The 24,333-nt window shown below is 45.6% G+C and overlaps 1 protein-coding gene across 1 annotated transcript; it reads left to right on the top strand.

Moving 5' to 3' along the window:
* The first annotated feature begins 939 nt into the window (after positions 1-939).
* Positions 940-23,132, top strand: LOC137522376 (cytochrome P450 4B1-like). Its single transcript, XM_068242422.1, has 12 exons — positions 940-1,134; positions 3,084-3,228; positions 6,809-6,853; positions 7,998-8,125; positions 8,654-8,778; positions 10,429-10,580; positions 11,788-11,894; positions 13,545-13,735; positions 16,202-16,335; positions 18,532-18,596; positions 20,772-20,854; positions 22,680-23,132. The coding sequence occupies exons 1-12, from the start codon at positions 940-942 to the stop codon at positions 22,855-22,857; spliced, it is 1,548 nt and encodes a 515-aa protein (XP_068098523.1). The 3' UTR covers positions 22,858-23,132.
* The last annotated feature ends 1,201 nt before the right edge of the window (positions 23,133-24,333 follow it).

A 24,333-nucleotide genomic window follows, 5' to 3' on the forward strand; every position in this document is an offset into this window, starting at 1 on the left:
TTTGTCCCTCTTTCTATGTAAATATATATATTTCTCTACTAAAAAATGTGTTTGACTCTAAACTTTATTCCCATCCTTTAAATTGATATATTACTTATTTTAAAATGTTAATATGAAGGAAAATGCATCAGAATAGAAAGGACTAGTGTGGTTTGAATTATAAAACAACGTATTTTTCTTAGGAAGTCTTTACAGTATCCATAACTAGACGTGTGTCAGGGGTGTAATTAGGGGTGTGGCTTAAAGAGGAACTCCAGTGAAAATAATGTAACAAAAAAGTGCTTTTTACAATAATTATGTATAAATGATTTCGTCAGTGTTTGCCCATTGTAAAATAGATCCCTGATTTATATTCTGACATTTATTACATGGTGACATTTTTACTGCTGGCAAGTGATGTAGCTGCTGCTTGCTGTTTTGGCAGTTGGAAACAGCTGTAAACAGCTATTTCCCACAATGCAACAGGGTTCACAGACAGGAAACTGCCAGAAGTACCTCGGTACTCAGAGCTTCTTATGGGAGGGGTTTCACCACAATATCAGTCATACAGCGCCCCCTGATGGTCTGTTTGTGAAAAGGAAAAGAGTTCTCATGTAAAAGGGGGTATCAGCTACTGATTGGGAAAAAGTTCAATTCTTGGTCGGAGTTTCTCTTTAAGTGTCCCTCTTTCTCATCTCAAAAAGTAGGGAGGTATGTTTGTTACTATGTAGATTTTCCCTTTAACAGACTGCATTGGTTGTGCTGCGCACCTGTTACTTTCTCGGATTGTACGTAATGCAATCATAAGTGCTTTACATAGCCACACCTTCTTTCTGGCCTCTGGACTCTTCCATTGCCTTATCAGCTGTGATTAGGGACATGGACTCTTTCTGCCAGTATATATAATAGAGAGAGCTGCTTACAACGGTGTAGAGTCCAGCTCTGTACACACTGTGCACAATGTCTTCTTCCTCCCTGTTACCTGGGCTGGTATCTCTAAGTGCCTCAGATGTCTTCCGCTGGGCTGCCTGGATCTCTGTCGTGTACATCCTGTACACGGCCTACTCCTTATACCTGAGGAGGAGACATCTGCTGAAGACCTTCAGCCAATTCCCAGGTCCGGAGACCCACTGGCTGTACGGCAATACTCATGTGGTAAGGCCTAGTGCATCCTGATAATGAACTCAGCCATGACGAGATAAAAAAAAGTACCTCACTAAGCTCTGCTGGGGACAGGCGCACAGATTTAGGCTAGGAACCTGCTAGGAATCGCTGCATCGCTTTAAAATCGCAACAGTGCTGTGTTCAGCGATTCCTAATGCAATTTCGACATAGATTCCCTGACGCTAGGAAGAGCGGTACAGTAAACTGTACAGAGATTCCGGTTAGCTTTTCACTTTTTTTTTCTCTTGTAAAAAACTTTATTATACTTACCAGGCATCTTTTTTCCATCCGTAGCACCGCCCGCTAAAGGAATAAGTCATAGGTGCTTCTTACGTGCCTGTAACCTCTTCCTTTACGTGGCGGGGCTAGGGACGGATGAATGAAATACAGAGACCTGGTAAGAATAATAAATTTTTTTAAAAGTGTATTTGCTCGGCCCATGAAAGTGCTGCAAAATCACTTTGATAAGCGATTTTGGCAGCGCTTATATACTTTGCATTGAGCGCAAACATGCTCAAAATGCTTCATGTCCTGCAATTGTGACTACCCGTAATCGCAATCGCACTAATGGGTTAACCCCCCACTCACTTACATAGGCAAAGTGTTTTTGGGAATCGCTGACGATTGTGGGTCATCCCAAAACGCTGCCAAAATCGCCCTAGTTGGTTCCTAGCCTTACCACTTACCAGTTTCCACTTTAGCATAAGAATGTGAACTCAGAAAGTTATGCAAAAGTATTTTTATGCACTGCACAATTGTGTTCTTCACATAGATAATTAAAGAGCAGAAAATGTGGAGAAACATTTGTGGAGCGCTGTACTTAAAGGACTTATGAGCCCCCCCAAAGAAAGTTAAGTACCTGCCTGAAATTTGGGTGCACGGAGGACACCATCCGTGCCCTGCGTGCAGTTCCGCCGGGTCCCCGCAGTTAAATCGTCCCCCCGGGTCTCCCCCCGATCCACGCTACAGGAAACAGCTTGTAGCGTGGATTGGGGGGAGGCCTTAGAGCTGCGCAGCCACACTCGCGTCTGTGCGGACTGCGCAGCCGCGGCCAGCTCTGGCGGCCATTTTGCTAGAGGCAGGAGAGCCCGACCAGGGCTGCGGGGTCGGGAGCGGTCCGGGAGGACGATTTAACCGCGGGGACCCGGCGGAACTGCACGCCTCTACTCCTGCTACTGCTGAAATTCTGTTTGTCCCCACGTTTTTTGCCTGATGAAGCGGGCGTGGCCTGCACTTTTGGGGTACTATATAATAAATGTGATTACTATTATACAGACAGTCTTTCGTGTCTGCTTTATGGAGGTAAGTCCACCGCTTCCTCCAAGCAAATTTTAAAGGTATTATCCACTTTTAGGGCTGGTTCACACGGGCGTCTGCTGAGCTTTTGCTTGGCATTGCGTTCAAACGCCAGCGTTTAAACGCCAGCGTTTAAAAGCTAGCTTTTGAAAGCTTTTGAAAAGCGTTCAAGGCTAGCAGTTCTGGTCTCTGCTATTGTTTCCTCGCGTTTACTGCCTTTGAAAGCAGCATGTTGCTTTTGAGACTAGACGCAACGCTGGGATCTACTGCCAGGCTTTCATGAAAGCCTGCAAAAGCCAGCTCTAAACGCTCCCATTCACTTGCATGGGATGGCAGTAGATCCCAAAAACGCTGCGTCTGAAACGCTGTGTTAAACGCCACAAAAACGCCCGTCTGAACCAGCCCTTACCCTGCTGGTGCCTCTGCTCTCCTTTTGCTATACCAATCTGTGAATATTAATCTTTAGTTCCCTGAAGTAGACTTTAAAAGGCAACCCTGAATTCTGGTTGGCTGCTGACGCTGTCATAACAAAGCAATCTTGAGATCTGATCGGCTGCTGTCTGAGCAGCTGCCTTTTTCTTAGCTTCATTGTCATTAGGAGATTCTGAAGAGATTATAATGCCTACTTTTCTATATGTCAACAGATTAAACATGATGGCAAGGATCTGGACATTATAGCGGGCTATGCAGTCAAATATGGATATGGCTTCCCTATGTGGCTGGGGAGTTTCCAGGCTCACCTGACCATCTGCCACCCGGACTATGCAAAGGCCATTATGTCCAGACAAGGTAAACTTCACTCCTTTCCCTTTTAGGGCCTGAGTCACAAAGCGGTGCTAACCCAGTTAGCACGCCTAAAAGACTTTAGGCGTGATAACCATTGCACCATGCTGGTGAAAAGCCAGTTTAGGTGAGATATGTTTAGGCATGATATGTTTAGGTGTGATAAGTTTAGGCATGATAAGTTTAGATAAGTTTAGATCGCTTGCAAAGTCCCGCACGCAAAGCAGTGCCATTAAACTTTATACGAAGTGCACCAGACTTTGCTAGCGTAAAACTTTTGATCAGCTGTGCACTGCGGTGCTAACGCAGTTGGCGCTTAAACTTATCATGCCTAAACTTATCACACCTAAACTTATCATGCCTAAACTTATCACACCTAAACTTATCACACCTAAACTTATCGGGCTTGATTCACCAAGCGGTGCAAAGTGTTTGCACGCTGGTGAAAAGGCCCTTATCACGCCTAAACTCACTTTAGGCATGATAAGAAGAAACTCGCGCGAAGTTACCGCGCGTAAGCGCGCGCGCAGCACCCGACACTTCGCGCGAAGCTCCCATTAAACCCTATGGGACTTTGCGCACGCGCTCACGCGCGGTAACTTCGCGCGAAGAGCAGGAAAAAGCGGTGATAACTCAGTGGTGAAAAGGTCATCACGCCTAAAGTCTTTTAGGCGTGATAACTGGGTTATCACCGCTTTGTGAATCAAGCCCATCATGCCTAAACTGAGTTTAGGCATGATAAAGGGATTTTCACCAGCGTGCTAACTGTTAGCACCGCTTTGTGAATCAGGCCCTTAGTCTAGGTTTACAGTGTGGGACATTGCGTTGCTTTCCCTGTGGCAGCAGCAACACAACGCAACAGATCGGGACAACGGCGCCACACGTAGCCGAGTGTTGCATTGGGTACAGTGAAACATACAGTCAAGTATGTTTCACTTTTATGACCCTTTCCCACTGCTAAGCGCAATTACAAGTGCATTGCAATGTGTTGCGGTCACGCAAGCATCAATTTCCACTTGCCACATTTTGCGTCTTAGTTGTCGGGAACAGAGCACAAGAATCGTGCGCGATTGAGTTTGGATAAAAACGCGCGTTAGTGAAAAATTAGATGTAAATCGCGGTGTGTCTGCGATCTTTAAAACGACTGTGATCCGCTTTTTGAAGCTGATGAAAGGTAGTAGAAAAGGGCTCTTACACGCCTGCACTGATGCAAGGCACCACTAGAGAGCGTCATAGGAAAGAGACTACAACAGGCAAGCTAACAAGGAATCCCAGCAGGTTGGGCTGGTAAGTGAAAGCTCCACTGCGCACAAGCTGCATATGCCGTGGAGGAAGGGGGCACAGCCGACACTTACATGCTGCTCTGGTCTGGCTGGGGGATAAAGGAGGACACCGCAGCACACTGAACACTCAAATTCCACCCATACCGAAATTCTAGCTGCATATGGAGGAGGGGCACTTGGGGGAAGTGGACACAGATGCTCTACATAAGCCGTGGGCACCTGGAGGGGGGGGGGGGACTACAACGTGCATTGACTCGTGTATAAGCTGAGACCCCCACTTTGGGACCACTCTTTTGGTCCCAAAAATTTGGCTTATACACCAGTATATACTTTATATACGGTAATTGCGCATGCACATGTAGGTTTTGCTCTGACCTGGCATTGCAAGCTAGTGTACCATTAAGTGTACCATTAAGCCAGGTAAACTTGCTGTAGGTGCAGGGGCAGCACTACCTGTCAGGCAAAGGGGGCTATTGCCTCAGGGCCGGAGGATTACAACTCACCTCAGGGCCGCCACCAGAAATTTTTGAGCCCCATACTGGGCCCCGCCCACACCCCATACTGGGCAAACCTACTGGACTCCCCTCTGCCCCCACATGGCCAATCACAGTATTTGAAGGTCTGAGCCCACTTTTCACGTTCTCCCATGGCCATGTGGGTTCTAAGTATGCACAGTTCATTATGACTATAACTGTGCTTGCGCAGGACGCTACCAGCTATGAGAGCACGATGGGGGAGGCATGCGGCCTGGAACAGTGCATGCGCAGTGCCCCGCACCCCAGCTGGATTGTGTGGACTTCACAGGAGCTTAACTGGACTGGAAGGGTAACGAGGGAGCTGACAAACTGCAGGGAGCTGGAAGGAGCCTTATGGCCCATACGCACGGGCTACAATTGTCGCCGCAACATGCGGCGTGCGCGTGTTGCGGCGACAGGTCGCCCTTGAGTATGCGCCGTTGCACGAGCGCGCACCCCGAACTGTCGCTCGTCGCTAATGTTGCCAGGCGATTGAACCGCCGCAACTCCGCCGCTACTGTCGCTAGTCCGCGTGAGTACGTGGACTAGCGACAGCAACCTCCATTGAGGAATACGGAACTTCCGGCGGGGGGAGGAGGAACGTCGGCGACAGCTTCCATCGCGCCGCTGGTCCCTCTTCCGTGTGTGTACGCAGAGGAACCTGGCGAGGAGCTGTCGCCGGCCTGTCGCCCACACGCTCACGTGTGCTGGCGACAGGCCCAAAAAGTTGCCCGTGAGTATAGGCCATAAGGTCCGTTGTCACCTCCTGCTGGGCGTGTTTTCAGCAGACAGTACAGCGTGTGTACAGTCTGTCGGTGGACTGATTAGGCTGTTTCTGAGCGATCCGTCCTGACGGCGGACCCGTCATTGCCTTTGATCAGGCGTGTGTACGGACCTTTAGGTAAGTAAAAATAATTTTCTTCCATTCATCTCAGGTTTACTTTAATCACTAACTGACTAAGGTAACTCCTGGAGGAGCCTCCCGGCACCTTTCATGACATTAATGGACAGCCACAAGGAAAGACACAGACTTCAGCTGGGGCCCATGTGTAGCACTGTTTGCCGTGCCCCAGATTCACTCGGTCCCCATACAGCAGTCCTCCTTGTGATGCACTGACAATGGCCCTGACTCACCTGTTCTGGTGCGCTGCTCCGTTCTTGCTTCCTTCCTGGCTTCATCCCCGCTGCCAGTGCCTGCATATTCTTCAGACCTGTCACATGTTACATACTTACATAGTTATTTGGGTTGAAAAAAGACATATGTCCATGGAGTTCAACCAGAGAACCAAGTACAACACCAGCCTGCTCCCTCACATATCCCTGTTGATCCAGAGGAAGGCGAAAAAACCCTTACAAGGCATGGTCCAATTAGCCCCGAAAAAATTCCTTCTCGACTCCAGATGGCAATCAGATAAAATCCCTGGATCAACATTATTGGGCATTACCTAGTAATTGTAGCAATGGATGTCATCATATTATTTTGTAATAACGTGATGCATGGGGTCATTGAGAAGAGACTGGCACCGCCAGAGCAGGTGAGTTGTAATCCTTACACAAATTATACAGAGGCCCCAGGGGAGATCTGGGATGGAGGGGCTCCTGCAGAGTGGGGGGCCCGCAGCACTTCGGTGCCGAATTTGCTGGGAATGGGTGTCGGAAGGGGGCCCCTGGTTGACTTAGCCTTGGGGCCCCATTGGGGCTTGAACCGTCCCTGTTTAGATGTGAATGTTATTACTACGTATGTCACACTAGTAATATGATCAAATTTTTTTCTATTTTTTTTTACAGATCCAAAGGACAATTTTGCCTATTATTTCCTACAGCCATGGATTGGTATGTACCGTAAAACGTTACAGCTTTTCATGATAGTTGTCCGTTAAGACAAATGGATGAAGAGAAATAATTTATGACATAACGTAGATAATTAGGGATAAGTCATTAGTTAAGTTAAGGAGAGATAATTCATGAGGTAAAGTCTTGTACACACTTATGAGAACTGTCGCCTGGCGTGATCAGGATTCCAGGCTAGCGATGTGTTCTGTCACTATGCAGAGAGGAGAAGGGCTGGCAGCACAGCGCACAATGGAGAAGCATGGAGGAGGATAACAATGCTCGGCTTGCACTTGGTACATTCGATCCACCAGGTTGATCGCTGGCGATGCCCCATGGGAGATTAGGGACCATTGTGCACATGCTACGCTTTTAGCAGAGGCAGCCCAGACCACTGGCCTTGGAAGACCACCATCTAGCATGTGTAGAAGCTTAAAGAAAATGTTAAGCCACCTAAAATAAAAATTAGATACTCACCTATGTAGCAAAAAGGCTCTGGATCCAATTGAGTTTTTTCGGTCCTCTCTCTGTCCTGTCTTTCCACTGCTGTCCCCCGTTGAATTCCAGCTCATTTGGGAGTCCTCGGAAGACTTCAGAGGCACATTCCCCGAGTGTTTACCAAGATGGGCACATTCATACAGCACATGCACAAGCCCGGACTCATGCCTGTTCAGTATGGACCCTCTCGTCTTCAGAGGTAGTGATGGTCACGCCTAGGAGAACTTATGGAGAAGCATGTGATTTGTTTAATCAGCTAAAGCTCTGATTTGCTGTGATCGCATCCTGCTTTAGCACATGATCACAACTAGCAAATCAAAGACTTACTTAGCTATCACCTGACCAAACTGATCACATGCTTCTCCATCTAGTTCTAAACATGACCATCAGTATTCAGAAGTACTTGGGAACACGAGTACTTCTAAAAAATTATGAGGACTCCCGAAGGGGCATTTAACCACTTGGTCAATTGACTGCAATGTGTGAGTTTGTGTGTTGGGGGGGGGGGGGGGCAACGAGAGGAACGGGAAGGGTCTATGGGATCTACGTTGGTTAGATGGCTTTAGTTTTACTTTAGGTTTTGTGAATAAACCCTACTGACTCATATGCCTTGCCGGTCTAATCTCTGTGCTGTGTTTCTGTCCCACAGGGAAAGGATTATTGGTGCTGTCAGGGCCAAAGTGGTTCCAGCACCGCCGGCTGCTCACTCCGGGGTTCCACTATGATGTCCTGAAGCCGTATGTTCAAATTATGTCAGACTGCGCCAATGTCATGCTGGTAAGGAACAAACATCAGTGAATAATGCTGTGTAGGGCTGCCAGTAACACTGTGCACATGCCTGAATAAATGGGATGCTCTCAGCAAGGGGGGGACGGACTGGGACCATTTGACAGCCCTTGTGGAGACAGGGGTTTGACAAGGCTCCCTTTTAACCCCACACTACACATAGGTTTTCAGTGGTTCAGGACAATATTCAGAGTACCATCAAGCTAAGAGGAGTGGAATTAGTATTGAGCCGAAATTTCGCGTTTCCTTAACTACGGACGCAATGGCACTTGTGATCGCGCTTAGCAGTGGAAAAGGGCCCTAAAAGTGAAGCATACTTTTCATCGACTGTATGCTTTACTGTACCCAGTGCAACACTCGGGAATATAATACACTCAACCTGCCCCCCCCCCACCAAAAAAAAAATATTGCCTTATTTTCATATTTCCATGGAAACTCTATTATCTCTATGGAATTATGCTCATCGCTATTTGGGAAGTACTTTTAAAATGTGACAAGTATTTTTTTTAATCATTCTAGGATAAATGGGAGCATCTGGTCTCAGATAAGAAGCCAGTGGAGCTCTTCCATTTTGTCAGCCTTATGACGCTGGATTCCATCATGAAATGCGCCTTCAGCTACGAGAGCGACTGCCAGCTTAACAGGTCAGAAAGTGACATTATTGAATGTGCTTTTCATAAAAATGTTTAATCTTTTAAAACAGATAGAAGAGACATATATATTAGCCAGTTGAGAAGCCCAGATGTACTGCTTCTACCTACCAAGCATAAGGTTGTGGGTTTGACTCCCAGACCCACCCAGCATGGGCAACGTGGACACCTCTTGGCTGGCAGCTGGGGCGTTGACTCAAACCCCTTGTGGGAGAAGGAAGTATGATACATTCAACCTGCCCCCCCCCCCCCCCAAAACAAATAATAATATTATTATACATATATTATAGTAACCACTTCGGTACCAGCAGCCTCTGCCCCCTTAACCCATTCGCGTTCCGTCGTTTTCACTTGAGCAATGTTCACCTCCCATTGATTAGCCTATAACTTTATTACTACTTATCACAATAAACTGATCTATATCTTGTTTTTTCCGCCACCAATTAGGCTTTCTTTGGGGGGTACATTTTGGTAAGAGCCACTTTACTGTAAATGCATTTTAACAGGAAGAATAAGAAAAAAACGGAAAAAAATCATTATTTCTCAGTTTTCAGCCATTATAGTTTTAAAATAATACATGCCTCCATAATTAAAACTCACGTATTGTATTTGCCCATATGTCCCGGTTATTACACCGTTAAAATTATGTCCCTATCACAATGTATGGCGACAATATTTTATTTGGAAATAAAGGTGCATTTTTTCCGTTTTGCATCTATCACTATTTACAAGTTTAAAATAAAAAAAATATAGAAATATTTCATCTTTACATTGATATTTAAAAAGTTTTTACTTTCAGTTGTAGTTTTACTTTTTGGCCATAAGATGGCGGCCATGAGTTTGTTTACATGACGTCACTCTAAGCGTAACACACGCTTAGAGTGACGCATGGGGGAGACGACAGCCAGAAAAAGAACAGCTTCCGAGAGAAGCTGTCGCTTTTTCAGCGGGGGAGAGCAATCAGTGATCGGGCACCATAGTCCGATTCACTGATTGCCTGGCTAACGAACCGCGGGCCAGGAGCGCGCGTGCTCGCGCGCGATCGGCCGCAGGAACGCGCAGCAGCGCGCATGGTTCCTGAACGTAGTTTCTACGTCCAGGAACCAAAATAGGTTAAAGACCAGAGGCTGCTGGTACGCTAAAACGCTGCATACCAACGAATCGCTGCAATAATCAGTCGCTCCCGCCGGTCACGCTGCTCTGCCCCCGCCGCTGGCTGCTCTCTCTATGACGGCAGAGCGCTGTGCGCCGGTCAGGAGCCGCTTTCATTGGCTCCTGACCCTGTCACTCAATGTAAGCCAATGGGAACGGCTTACAGTAATGACAGGGCCAGGAGACAATGAAAACGGCTCCTGCCCGGCTCACAGTGCTCTGCCATCATAGAGGCAGCAGGGCAGCACATTGTGGCGGGTAGAAAGCGGCGGGAACGGGCGGGGATGCACGGTGAATGGGACGTTGAGCTTACGCCCGGTCAGAACCACAGTGCCCCCCGCCCGATGTAGATTTGTACTGCCTCGGTCCGAAATTGGTTAAATAAATATATTAAAAATGAATTGAGGTAACTGATACAACTAGAGGGATGTTTTTTATGTAACCCATCTTAGAGTTCCCCTTTAATTGTTCTTCCATTTTGTCTCCATGCAGTGAAAGTGAATACATAAAGGCTGTCTATGAGCTTTCCTACCTGGTGGATCACCGATTTCGCTGCTTCCCATATCACAGCGATCTGATCTTCAGTCTGAGTCCTCACGGGTTCCGCATGCGCAGGGCACTGAGGATAGCACATGGACACACAGGTGGGTGGCAGCCACCAATGAAATTCTGTCTATGGGATTGATGCATTAAAGAGGCCCTGTAGTTACATATAGTAGAATGCAGTCAATTATTCAGGATAGCCACTTTTACGGTAATTTTCCTGGTTTCAGCATCAGAATTTCACTTAACCTATATCTATATATTGTTGTATGTTTGTATGTAGCCCCGCCCTCCTAGTGATGCTTAGCATAGGCTGTGGAATTCTTATCCCAGAGCATTCTGGTAGATCCGGAATAATTTTCTCTAACTTCAGAATTCTCAGAAACAAACATTCCTTAGAGTGGCACCTGACAGCACTAAAGATGTTTTGTAATATTTCTTAACAGTTTAGATGTAACTTTTTAACTATTGAACAACATAGTTGTAATCCCCACTAACCTATCAAGAGAATGCTGTGCTCTTAAAGGGATGCACCATACATGACTAGACTTGTGGGTGGAGGTGTCCAAGGGTGATAAAATAGTTAGAAAAAAAAAGTTTTAAAAGGAGAGGCAGAGGTGGACTTTCCTCTCCTGAAGAACAGCCAATGGTGTCTTGAAATTTTTCTTTATTAGCACAAAAGAAATAAGGCAATACGATTCGCTCACAGTGATCAGGAGGTCAGGAGCCAACGAAAATGGCTCCTGACTGATGTACCGAACTCAGCGATTCTGTTGGTGGGATCTGATCACCCCCAGTATTGTTTATTTATTTTTTATAAATATTCATTTTAGTTTTTTCTTAATAAATTTCCCTATTTTTTTTGTTAATTATTTCCCCAGCCCTCCCTCCCCCTGCCAGCCAATCACCGCGACCGGCTGTGATAGGCTTCAGCCTATCAGAGCGGATTGCTTTTGTGCCACCAGAGGAGACAGCCGAGTGACACGGCTGTCCCCTGTACAGCGCTGCCTTAGATCGCAGTGCTGACTACCGAGTAAATAGACAGCGGTTTCGCCGTCTGACAGTCTCCGTCATCATCAGAGCAGGGATGCGCGCGCATCGGCACGCGCGATCGCCTGCAAACTCCGCCCCAAGGACCTTACGCCAATCAGCGTTTAGGCAGTCCTGGGGCTGCCGCCGCGTCCGTGACAATTGGCATGGAGCGGGCGTAAAGTGGTTAAGGAAGCTCATTGGGGTTCATCACTTATGCTGACATCGTGCTGACGTGTTAGGGGAGATACTGACTGTGATGCATTTTTGGTTCGACAGCCAATGTGATCAAACAGAGAAGAGAATCCCTGAAACAGGAATCTGAGCTGGAGAAGATTATGCAGAAGAGACATCTGGACTTTCTTGATATTCTCCTGCATGCCAAGGTATGCCAAAACAGTGTGCAAATGAGTAAGGAGGCTGTCTGACATCTTTATATAGATCCTTTCCAGGAAGGGCTTTTGCTAAGAATAAAGAAAATAGTGAAAATCCCCTATATGGAGATGAACTAGTCCAAAATCTGTCAGCTCTTTAAGCTCTTCATAGTACATTGTACTCTGGAAGAAATGTACATTTCATATTTATATGACTCTTTATATATTTCAATTTAAGTCTGACTCACTAAATAAAAGTATGGGGGGTGGACTTATACATGAGTCACGGGCAACACTGAGCACACTGGGTAATGTATGTGCTATTAGTGACATTCCCATTTGCAGAAATTTACCCAGTGCTAAGTGACACTTTTTTGATAAAAGAAGTGCCAAGACAACACAGGTGTGAAAGTCCTGGCTGCAACAATTAACAAGGAAAGGGGCAGGAAAAATACTGGGCTGCAGGAAGGGGAGTGAGTGAATAATTGCTGCGCTTGAGGTCCTTTAGGAGTTTGTGGCTGCTCTTAAAGTGACACTGAAGTGAAAAAAATATATATTTATAACATTGCATCATTCTCTAATATTTGCAGTTTACACACTACACTCAGCATTCTAAATGATTTCACAGAGCAGGCTAATGAACTTTTGAACTTTCCTCTGCAGAAAAAAACTAAAATACAGTGATAGACACTTGAGATAATACACTTCAGAAGAAAGAGCTCTCTGCCACCTTGAAAATCAGAGAGATCAGTGAAGCTCTTTTACATAGATAACTGGAGTTTCTTAACTCTTCCTGTACTGGAAACAATATTAGACTCTGCTGCTAATGTTTTATTTCTTGACTGTACTACACATACAAATCATTGTATCATAAGTTTATTTCACTTCAGATTCCCTTTTAAGGGACAGGAAGGGTTAAGGGCTGCAATACTGTATGCAGTGCACTCATTAACCCCTCCTAGTCACCAAGTGCAGCTATTACTTCCTCTGGTCCCCAAGTGCAGCCATTACTTTGCTGGGTAGACTTATACTTGAGTCAATAAAAATCCAAGCTAAAGAGGGTCAAATATTGAACTCAACTTACACATGAGGTCAACTCATATTCAAACATATACAAGTATTTTAAATTTTAAATTTTTTTGCAATTGTAACCTTTAGCTACTGTTGCTTGTTAGGCCCTGTATTCTGTTGTCAGCTACGTAGTATTCTTTTTAATATAATTTATTTAGCCTCCTTCCTAAATAATTTCTCTTTTGTATAGGTTTCTCATTTCTTCTGGAAAAAAAAATCCAGCCTTACAATATTTTTCCTGTTGACAACACTATTGGCAACATTACGAACCCCACATGTAAAACACCATCCAGAATATTAAAAAATTCCCACAAATGCACTCCTAAACTTTGTCAACTTGAAAAGTTGTAGCTGTTATACTGTAGCTGCAAAGGAAGGACCCATTCTGTATTAAAGTCTATGAATTAAGAGTGAGATGTCATTCAAGTTCATGTTTGTAAAGTCATAAGTCTCAATCGTTTTGGCAATATAGTTTTCCTAGTAACTCTGCCTAGTGATTTCTGAAATTGTAAAACTTTTGAAAATGTGAAATTGTCTTGATCTCTGTTATATGGAATTGGACAATTTGCTAGTATATGATTTCTAATCCAGGATGAGAATGGCCGGGGTCTGTCTGACGAGGACCTGAGAGCAGAAGTGGACACCTTCATGTTTGAGGGACACGATACAACGGCCAGCGGGATCTCCTGGGCATTATACTGTATGGCCAAATATCCGAAACACCAGGAGAAATGCCGGGAGGAGATCAGAGAGGTCCTGGGAGACCGAGACACCGTGGAATGGTGAGAACAGTAACCGAACAGTAACAACCAAAATACCAGTTTTAGTGGGGCTGGCCCAATAAATAGGTGTTATCCATATAGACGTTGACTAATGGAATAAAAGCTGTTTTGGTGGTACCACAAAGCACCAAAGATTTATGTTACAGTATATCTAGTAAAGATCAAGCCACTTTTGACCTTTCCAACCTGGTCTTCAAACATCATCATGAAAAGTTTGCTTCGCAAGTAATCTCACATGTGCTCAGGTTGTGTCACTGGTGTTTCTGCAAAACGGTTTGGCCTCCTTGAATTTTTTTTTAGTGCCTATAGAGCAGGGTTTCTCAACTGGAGCCCCAGGGTTCCTTGAGCACTCTGCAAGGGTTCCTTGGCATTTTCCCCCATTGTGGGGGGAAGTATAAAAGAGCACATTATTATAATAGGGGATATATTGTATAAAAAAAAGCACTGAAATGGCTTTGAGCACATAATGAGCACATTAATAAAAAGCAATAGAATAAAGAGACACTATAATGAGGGGCACTGTAATAGGAGGTAGTGAAATAAACAGCCACACCTACTTTTACTGTCCACGCCTCCTGCAAAATAAACGCAGGGCTTCCTTGAGAACCAACAAATATTTGCAGGGTTCCTCCAGGTTAGAAAGGTTGAGAAAGGCTGCCAATGCCATAGAGAGTCAGTAAGTTTTTCCTCCTCCTTTGATCCACCAGCCCTACACTCCTACCCATCTCAATCTAGTCTCCTGATCCCACCTGCTGCTCTTCTTCCCCCATTGTACTCCTTCAATACCCCCTTCTGCCCATCTCCATCCATTCTCATTTTTCCTCAGCTAACCTTCTGCTCTTCTACCCTATTCTCATTCTCCCGTGACCCAACTACCCATTTCCATACATTTCTTCCCTCTCCTGTATCCCACTCTCTGTCTACTCAGACTACCTACTGTCCAACTCCCCCATTCTCTTCCTCTAGGGTTCCCTGCTACCCATGTCCATCCATTCTCCACCTGCTGAGCCCACCTACTGTCCATGAAATCTAAGAGCGGAGCCGGCAGACTGTCAGTGTTTCTGGGTGCTTGATAAGGTGGTATAGGCACTACCACTAGATCCAATGCAAAACATATTATCAGCACACCACTTTGAAGCACACTCAGTATCCACAGAAAAGTCCAACAATTGTTTTGGGGGCCTCACAGGGTCCCCCCTTTATCACATGCCTTGATAACGGGGGACACTGTGGGGCCCACAAAACAATTGTTGGACTTTTCTGTGGATATCGGCACAATAAAGAGTGTGCTGTAACTTCAAAGTGGTGTGCTGAAAATACTTGCTATTGCACCTACTGTCCATATCCCCCATTCTCCTCCGCCAGCACCCCCACTGTCCATCACCATCCATTCTCAACCTGCTGAGCCCATCTGCTGCTCCCCATCCTGCATCCCTTGAGCCCACCTGCTGTCCCTCTTTCCCATTTTCTTTCTCCAGTGCCCCTCACTGCCCATCGTTATCCATTCTTTACCTACTCTGCCCACCTGCTTCTCCTCTTCCACCATTCTTCATCTTCTGAGCCCAATTGCTGTCCATCTCCTCCACAATGCCCCTCACTGGCCATCTCCATCCATTATTTACCTGCTGAGGTCACCTGCTTTCCATATCCCCCATTCTCCTCCTTCAGCGTCTCCTGATGCCCGTCCCCATCCAATTTCATCTTTCTGAGCTCACCAGCTTCTCCCCTCTCCCATTCTCCTCCACTACCCCTCACTGTCCTCCTGGTCCTCCTGAGACAACAGTCCATAAGATGATAAGTGAGGAAAAACATATCCAATCAGGTCCCAGACCCTTTTACACATTTTACACAAAGCTGAATAACATTTGTGGATGGAGTTCCTTTTTGACATAGTGCCCAATGCAGATGCCTACCTACCTTCTTCTCCACCCTTGATCCAATCAGAGATAGTTGGACTTTATGGCAGGTTGGGAAAACAATGTCCCAGTAGATGCAGTACATTTTGACAATGTCACATACTGTATATTCCTTTCATAGACTTTCTATATTTTGATTGCTGTTCTTTGATAAATAATCACCTGAAAAGACAGACATTACTGGTGTAACATTTGGTGCATGTTGGAGATGTGAACCATCTACTGGTATCTTTCCTCTCTTGGGGACCAAATGGTGTGAATTGTGTGCTTGAGAAATCAACTACTGAAGCCCCAGATGGAGTCTCACTACCTCTGCTGGATTTTTTTTTATTTTACTTTATATAATGGAAAATGCAAGTTGGAGTTTGAACATCCCAAGGTAGTGTGGAGAAACCAAACTTCCAAGTTAGTTATTATCAATACAGAATGGACATCTTGATGAGATACGTGAGCCTTTGTGGAAGCAGAAACCATCTACAACTTCTATATAACCTTTGTTGTTTGTCCCTTTAAGAAACATTTCACTTATTTCTCCCTTGTGTGTGACCAGGGAGGATCTGGGTAAGATGCCCTATGTCACCATGTGCATTAAGGAGGCCATGCGTCTTTATCCGCCTGTGCCGGGAGTGGCTCGAGAACTTAACTCACCAATCACTTTCTGTGATGGGCGGAGCTTGCCTAAAGGTCAGTCCTCACTCTTGGTTCTTAAACTAAAAACGTGTTTTCTTTTGACTTTAAAACGTAAATAATATTTGCCTTTAGTTTTTTAAATGGTACAGGCCAGTTTTGCTTGCCTGAGGTCTTAAAACTTGTTTGGAGTGAGCCGCGTAATTCCAGACTGGAGATAATTGTGGAACACAAGGCATCCTTTAAACATAAGTCTTACCATATTGTAGGCGGGGTTTCTGAAAGGTCAGCGAATCGTCAGCTGTGCAGTTATAGTCACATGTACAGAGTGAGCGGGAGAATATTTCTTAATGGATACCAGAGGTGAAGTTTGCATCTTCGACCTAGAGTGAACCTTGGGTTAAAAAAGACATACTTGCCTAAGAGCAAATGTGGAGGGTGGTCAGAATACACCTTAGACTTGATTCACAAAGCGGTGCAAAGTGTTTGCACGCTGGTGGAAAGCCCTTTATCACGCCTAAACTCAGTTTAGGCGTGATAAAAAGAAACTCGCGCGAAATTCCCACGCAATAATGCAGCGCACAGTGCGGTGCACGCGCAGCACCCATTAAACCATATGGGCGTTGCGCAAAACTTTGTGCGCAATCAGATGCACAAAGCGGTGTTAACTCAGCTGGTACAAAGGTTAGCACGCCTAAAGGTTTTTAGGCGTGCTAACTGGGTTAGCACCGCTTTGTGAATCAGGCAATCATGAGAGGAAAAGAGGCACCTTTTTCTTGGCTTAAGGTGCGTACACACATGCGACTATAGTCGTTTGTAACGATCGTTCCCCGATCTTTACCAACGACGATCGTTACAAAAAACGAACCACCGACTATTAAGGCAAACGACGAACGAGCTAAATCGCTACAAAAGAAAGTTCTGTCTCGGCGGATTTTAACCAACGACGATCGTTTGCAAAAGTAGTACATCGTTGGAAACGATCGTTCGTACTAGGCTTGACATGCGCATTTCACTATTTCTCCATGGAACTTCTCATTTTTATGCGCAGGCGCAATAGTTGCTTTCTGTGATGTAACGTTCGTTCTAACGATCAGATCGTTACACACATTTTAAAACTACCTTTACTTAGGTCGTTCTTTTATCAATTAAAAGTTCGTTCGTCGTTCTTAACGAACGATCGTTGTCGCATGTGTGTACGTAGCATTAGAATCTCCTTTGGCAAATCGGCCTGGGGAAGTGAGCTAGCACCCACGAAACACGTTGCTAGTGCATATAATAAAACTGTCATTTATTAACGACTTGTCTTCATTGAGGTAAGCCACCTCGTTTTTTTCCTTTTATTGGTTTTAACTCAGTTTTATCATACTTTGGGCGCCTCTTTCACCCCTGTACTTGCCTAAGAAGATGGAAGCCTCTGGATCCTATAGATAGAGGCTTCCCATGTCATCCTCTGGTTCCCTGTTGCCAAGCACAGACCCACCAAACAAAAAATTGGGGCCTCGCTCCTCTTCTGGAATTCTACTGTGCCTGCGCAAGTACTACCGCACCTGCGCAGTAAGCTGTAGCCGCTCCTTAACGAGCAGCTTCATGCTACTGGGCAGACATGTCTTTGCTTGTGTGGGTGCAGTATAGAAGTGGAGCGCAACCCTGATCTTCTGGAGGGTCCCGGCGATCTGTGGCAGTGGTGCAGCATCCAGACGCTTCCCTCTTCTTCGGTAAGTATGTGGTTTGTCTCGGGTTTCAATTCAACCAAAGTTCATTTGGACTTCTATGCATTCCAACTGTTATATTATTTGAAAACTTTTCTTTAAAAAACCGGAAAGATGGCAGCATCCACACGTCACAATTTATTTTACGACTCAAATCAGTTTGCATGTCATATTTCTAATTGTAGGTGGTGTATGCTCTGGTTGGTCACAGTGTTCTGCATGCTAAGGCCTCTTTTACACTACACGCTGAAAAACTGATGAGTTTTAACTTTCCATAGCAGTGCATTGTGAAAAAGCTTTCAGTTAAAACTCTTATAATGTGAACTGAACCATAGGGAAACAGGGACATTACCTTGAACATCAGTTATCCATTCAGTTATAACTGACAACAACTGAAATAGTAGAAAGGGGCCCTTAGTGATATTGTTGTTCCTTTTTAAATGTACATTATGAACTGTGAGAAAAAGAGGTGTCTTATCTGTTTGCCTACAGCTATGATGGCTGTATTGTCACACTTTGTTTTGATTTTCCTGTTTGTCAGGTGCTATTGTCGTTCTGAGTATCTACACTCTCAACAGATGCCCGGCTATCTGGGACGATCCAGAGGTAACATGCTTCTCAATATATATCATGGCCAAATTACTAAAGCATACCTGAAGTGACATGTGACATGATCATACAGGACAGTGGTCCTCAAACTAAGGCCTGCGGGCCGAATGTGGCCCCCTGAGGCTTTTTTACCGGCCCCCACACACAAAATGTATTACAGATGCGGTCAGCTACATCTTTAAATATTGGTGGTCAGCATATAGAATTAAGCCAGAAAGCAGTAATTAGCTGGTTTCCAATCAAATTCCACATCAGGTGACACTGTTGTCCAATTGGACTGCAGGTTGTCACCTGGGTATGCTTCACTGTCTGTCGCGCAAAGACTTCTACATCATTTTATGTATACTCCGCCCCCCAGCAGTCTGAAGTATGTTGACCCGGCCCTCGACCCAAAACATTTGGGGGCCCCTGGTATAGGAGGTTAAATTCATGGAAAATGCAGAAGGCACGACGATTGCAATTGTCAGAAACAGAATCTTTATTTCGCCAAGCACGACATGGTCATGCCTGGAATTGGGTTTGGCATGTACAGAATTCAAGTACAGGATAGGACACGCAAAATACATTGAGGGACAGAACACCATTTCACATGCAGAGAAACAACATAGATCCTTAAAAAACCTTAAGTTAAGAAAAACACATCAAAATGGCATAATTCACCAAAAATGTGATAATTAGACATGAGAACTGGAGCGCCACTTTGTAGAATGTGCATCATTGAAGCATGATATTGTTTGACCTAAGGTGGGGGAGAGTACATGGAGAGAGTTCAGAATGTTGACAGCCGAGGGGAAGAAGCTGTTCATGTGTCTTGATGTTCTGGTGGAGATGGACCAATACCTCCTACCCAAAGGGAATTGGCTGAAGAAGCGGTGGCCTGGGTGTGAGGGATCGTTGGCGATCCTCAAAGTTCTGGAGCACAGCCTGGATTGGTGGAGGAGGCCCAGGGTGGGAAGTGGTCTCACGATGATCCTCTCCACTGATCTGATGACCCTCTGTAGTTTGTGTCTGTCGTTGGCAGTGTAGACGGCAAACCAGACCAGGATGGAAGAGCAGAGGACAGATTCAATGGTGGCGGAGTAGAAGCTCGTCAGAAGTGTTGGGGCCATAATGAACTTCTTCAGTTGGCGGAGGAAAAATAGCCTCTGCTGGGCTTTCCTTTGTATGGAGGTGGTGTTGGTCTTCCATCTCAGGTCCTTGGAGATGGTAGTACCCAGGAGGCGGACACAGGGGACTCCCTTTCAACTTCCTTTCCATCAATATGGATTGGTAGTGGGGTGGAGGCGTGCTTCCTAAAATCAATGTTCATCTCAACTGTTTTTGTGGCATTTTGGATCTTAGGGTTTTCGCAAACACAGCGCACTAATGGAAACATCCCCACAGAGTTTTCAACAGTTTAAGTACCTAGCATTCTGTGATCTGCAAGCAATTGGAATTGGATTGCAAAACGTAGCTAGTGGAATATAGCCGTTTGATTGGTTGGACCTAGGTTTGCTTGGATCATACACATGTGTAAATTGTTTTGGTGGTTCCAATTGTTCGAATTCCAATAGGTAAACTGATTGGCATAATCACATTGTATGGTTGGATCTGCACGTGTATGCATGACTTTATGCTTTTGGTAGCTAATATAAAATGAGGCATATAATCATAGTTACTAATTGATTAGAGGGAAGTGTTCACATTAAAGAGACCCCGAGCAGTGCAATAAAAAGAAATCTGGACTTACCTGGGGCTTCCTCCAGCCCCCCCGTAGCCTGCGCCCGCCCTGCCGCGTCATCATCCTGGTTGCCGTAAGCGTCCTGCGCATGCGCAGTTTAGTCTTTAAAGAACCGCACATGTGCAGGGTGCCTACAGCAACCGGCGTGATGACGCGCAGGTTGCACGATGGGGGCACGTCAGCGGGACCTTGGAGGGGACCAAGAGGATGCCGGGAGACCTCACGGGCTAAGGTGGGCTGGAGGAAGCCCCAGGTAGTCCATTTTATTGCACTACTTAGGGTTCCTTTAAATGTCCAACGATGACATGTGAGTGAGGCATACAGAAATATATCGAAACTAATTCTGATCTCCACATGTGTGGATGTTTGGAATGAATGTCTCCTTACATCATAGCAAATCTCCCTCTATTTCTGTTAAAAACTGTCCTCATGTTCTGCATCTTCTGTTTCAGGTGTTTGACCCCCTGAGATTTTCTCCAGAGAATTCCACAGGCAGACACCCGTACGCCTTTGTCCCCTTCTCCGCTGGATCCAGGTATAAATCTCCCCAAAACTTCCCACGTTGGGGGAACATAAACATCTCCATGACTTTATATGTTGGCATTTCTTGTCATTTTGGTGGCCAATAGGGGCCTTTACCAGTGTTTTTTCAGTACACTACAAAGCGCACTAAGGCTGCTTTCACAGTGATACGTTGTGGTGCGTTGCGTCAGACAATCGCTTTGCTAACATGATGCAATTATTTTGAAAGGCTGCTGATTACATTGGCGTGTTAGCAGAGCAGTGCAGCGGATCTGTCAGGCATAACACCGTGCATGCACTGCGTCACCGCGTATTGCGCATGTTACCAGTGGCAGTGAAGTATACCTTTCATGGACTGTGTAATCTGTGACACATGTATTCCCTGCGTTCGGTTTGCTTATCTTTCCCCTTTGCTCCTGCTCCCTTTATGCTTTAGTAGTGTCTGATAAAGAAATCTTTGTTAAAGTGCACCTAAACTCTTGCACAGGACAGAAGGATAGAGAAATCCACCCTGTATGTATTTAGAGAGTTTAGCCTGTCTAACTCCCCCACATCTGCGTCTAATTACAAGTTATAATTTGATCTCTCCCCGTGTCAGCTGACTGCCACGGAAGATAAGCTAATTTGAAAGCACAGGATGGTAAAAATATGCCTGCTTCTGTGAAAGCATTAAGCAGACACACCGCAGATTCATTGTAGGATTTGTATCAGCTGTAAGAAAGAAATGTTTTTCTCCCTGACGTCACGGGGACCGGGAGACAGCGACAGAGAACGGCTGACGGCAGAGCTGCGGCGAGGGACATGCTGGGAGCTTGGGGCTGGACGAAGCCCCGAGTAAGTAGCACTTATGTTCCATATAAATGCCTGATAACTCCATTAAAGGTTATTATGCTGTTGCTTATCTTTTAGAGCAGTTTTCCCTAACCCTGTCCTCAAGGCCCACCAACAGTGCATGTTTTGCAGGAAACCACAAACATGCACAGGTGGGGTAATTAGTGTCTCAGCAGAGCTGATTAACTACCTCTGAGGATTTATACAAAACATGCACTGTTGGTGGGCCTTGAGGACAGGGTTGGGGAACACTTTCAGAGTGGAAGTTCTGAGTTCAGGTCCTCTTTCATTTACAGCTGGGTGCAAGGATACAACTGTTGATAGTGGTGGTTGGGGGGGATGACAAAATTGCAGCCTGACACCTGTTTCGTGTGACTCCTTGCTTTGTCAGAGGCTATACACATACACACAGTCTATAGGCTCTGACGAAGTCTCGTGGAACAGCTGTCAGGCTGCAATTTGTCTCCATCACCTCCTCTGCTAAACATATTGGACAGCATGTCCAGCTGATCCACTCCCTGCAAGCATTTGGTGCCAGTGTTTCTTTTTCTTGTCCCCTGGGCTGGTTCTAGCTACAATAGGGCCCTGGGGCAAAAGTAACTTGGGGGCCCCCTAGCAACACCCCCCACAGTCCCAAGCCAACTCCCAGAGGACCTATCCCACCACACAAAATCATTAGATGTTCATCATATGTCCCCAAAAGCATTGTTGGGGACTCCATTATTCCCCTCCTCCTTTCCCCTACAAATTTAGAGTGTGCACAAAGCGGAGTCTTACCTAATCCAGGCAGGACACACAAAGCACCTCACTTCCTCATTCCCTGCAAGCATGTATGGGGTCACCATAGCTGGGAAGGAGGGGACACACACCTTGGAGGGCCCCTACAGGCTCAGTGACCCTAGGGCGATTGCCCCCTTTGCCTCTATGGAAGCGCCGACCCTGCTTGTCCCCACCCCTTGAACAATATATATGTTACTATGAGCTAACCATTTTCTTCTACTCTCCAGGAACTGCATCGGACAGAACTTCGCCATGAACGAGATGAAGATCGCTCTGGCACTGACGCTAAAGAGATTCCAACTCCACCCCGACCCCACAAACGAGCCAAAGAAAGTTCTTCAGCTAGTTTTACGCTCTCTGAACGGCATCCACATTTATCTGAAGAAAATTCCGCAGGAAAAATAAGATGTGATATAATGCACTGAGAGGAATGTCACGCGGGTGCTGCTGCTGCAACGTTTTGTATTTGCTTTATTATAACATTGTGTGATTTGTCTGCCGTTGTTTTTTTTTATGTCCCCTGTTTGTCTAAGTAGGATTGAGTAACAATAAAACTATGACGTGTCCAGACAGTACATCTGTGATGTGCCGGGAGTTTCATAACATGCTCACTAGTTGCTTTGTTTGAGGGAAGTCCCACTTGCATTACCAAAAATAATAATAAAAACTACTATAAAATACGCACAAGTCTTTTTACAGTTTTATGTTATTAAAAGTGATCGCTCCAATCAATCAATCAATCAATCAGAGTTGTAGCTAAATTGATGGAGCCCCATCAGAGGTGTAAATAGAAATCACTGGCCTCCCTCTGAAACTTTGGATGGGGTCGCCTCCCTCCCACCCAAATCGATAAAAACAGCGGCAGCCAGTGAAGCACTGCATACATTTTCTCTATCAGTTATATTCGCTTCTGTGATAAAATGTGCATGTTTTCATATATACAGACACACATGGGGCTTGCTTCACTAAACCGTGATAACTCAAATATCACACCTTATCAAAGATATCACACCTTATCAAAGAAATAACACCTTATCAAAGTTAACACGCCTTATCAGAGTAGTACAGTGACCGATACGAACCCGCAGAGGCTCAGGGCAGGACAAGTGCCATTGCCAATTAGCAGGCATAAGTTCATAGCACTCGCTATGCTACTCTGATAAGGCATGTTAACTTTGGTAAGGTGTGATATTTGAGTTATCACGGTTTAGTGAATCCAACCCCTGGTGTGCAGAAAATGCATATAGAAAACAGACGAGTGTGCTTCCAGCCTCAGCTTATTACACTCACTCTGTCCATCTATGATGGAGCAGAACTGGCTCTACAGACTCCTCCAGCATCACTACAGTACACAGCACTTGGGGAGGGGCAGAGGTTAGGGGCTAAGCGCTGTACACAAGAGCCTGCTGCACACTGAATAGGGGACTGTCTACAAATCTTTGCATGACTCCTTATCAGGGGCTGAGCAGATGCAGTCATTAGAACCAGTGTGCAGAGAGCAGAAAGTTTTTTTTCTCTCCGTGTCCTTACTTGTCAGTCTCTCAGGAAAGGGAAAAGAGACTTCTCCCCCCATGGGGCCCCCTGAAGCATCTGCCCCCCCCCCCATCCTGCGGCTGCATCCCTTGCAGAGTCTATTGTTACGCCCCTGGGCCCCGCAGAAAATTGATTCCCACCCCCTCCCAAAAGGTAAGGCACCTTTGTTCCCCTTCCACCAACACAGCAGTTTTAGGTAGCCAGGTGTGGCCCTCCAGTGTCGGTAGCCAAGGGTACACCTCAGCATAGTATAGTAGCCACAAGTGCCCCCAGTATTGGTAGGATTTTCCCAGTATCGGTAGCCAGAAGTGGTCACCTCCCTCAGTAAAGGTAGCCAGATCATGTGAC

This window comes from Hyperolius riggenbachi, chromosome 6 (genome assembly GCF_040937935.1).
Source record: "Hyperolius riggenbachi isolate aHypRig1 chromosome 6, aHypRig1.pri, whole genome shotgun sequence".
NCBI classification, from domain to species: domain Eukaryota; kingdom Metazoa; phylum Chordata; class Amphibia; order Anura; family Hyperoliidae; genus Hyperolius; species Hyperolius riggenbachi.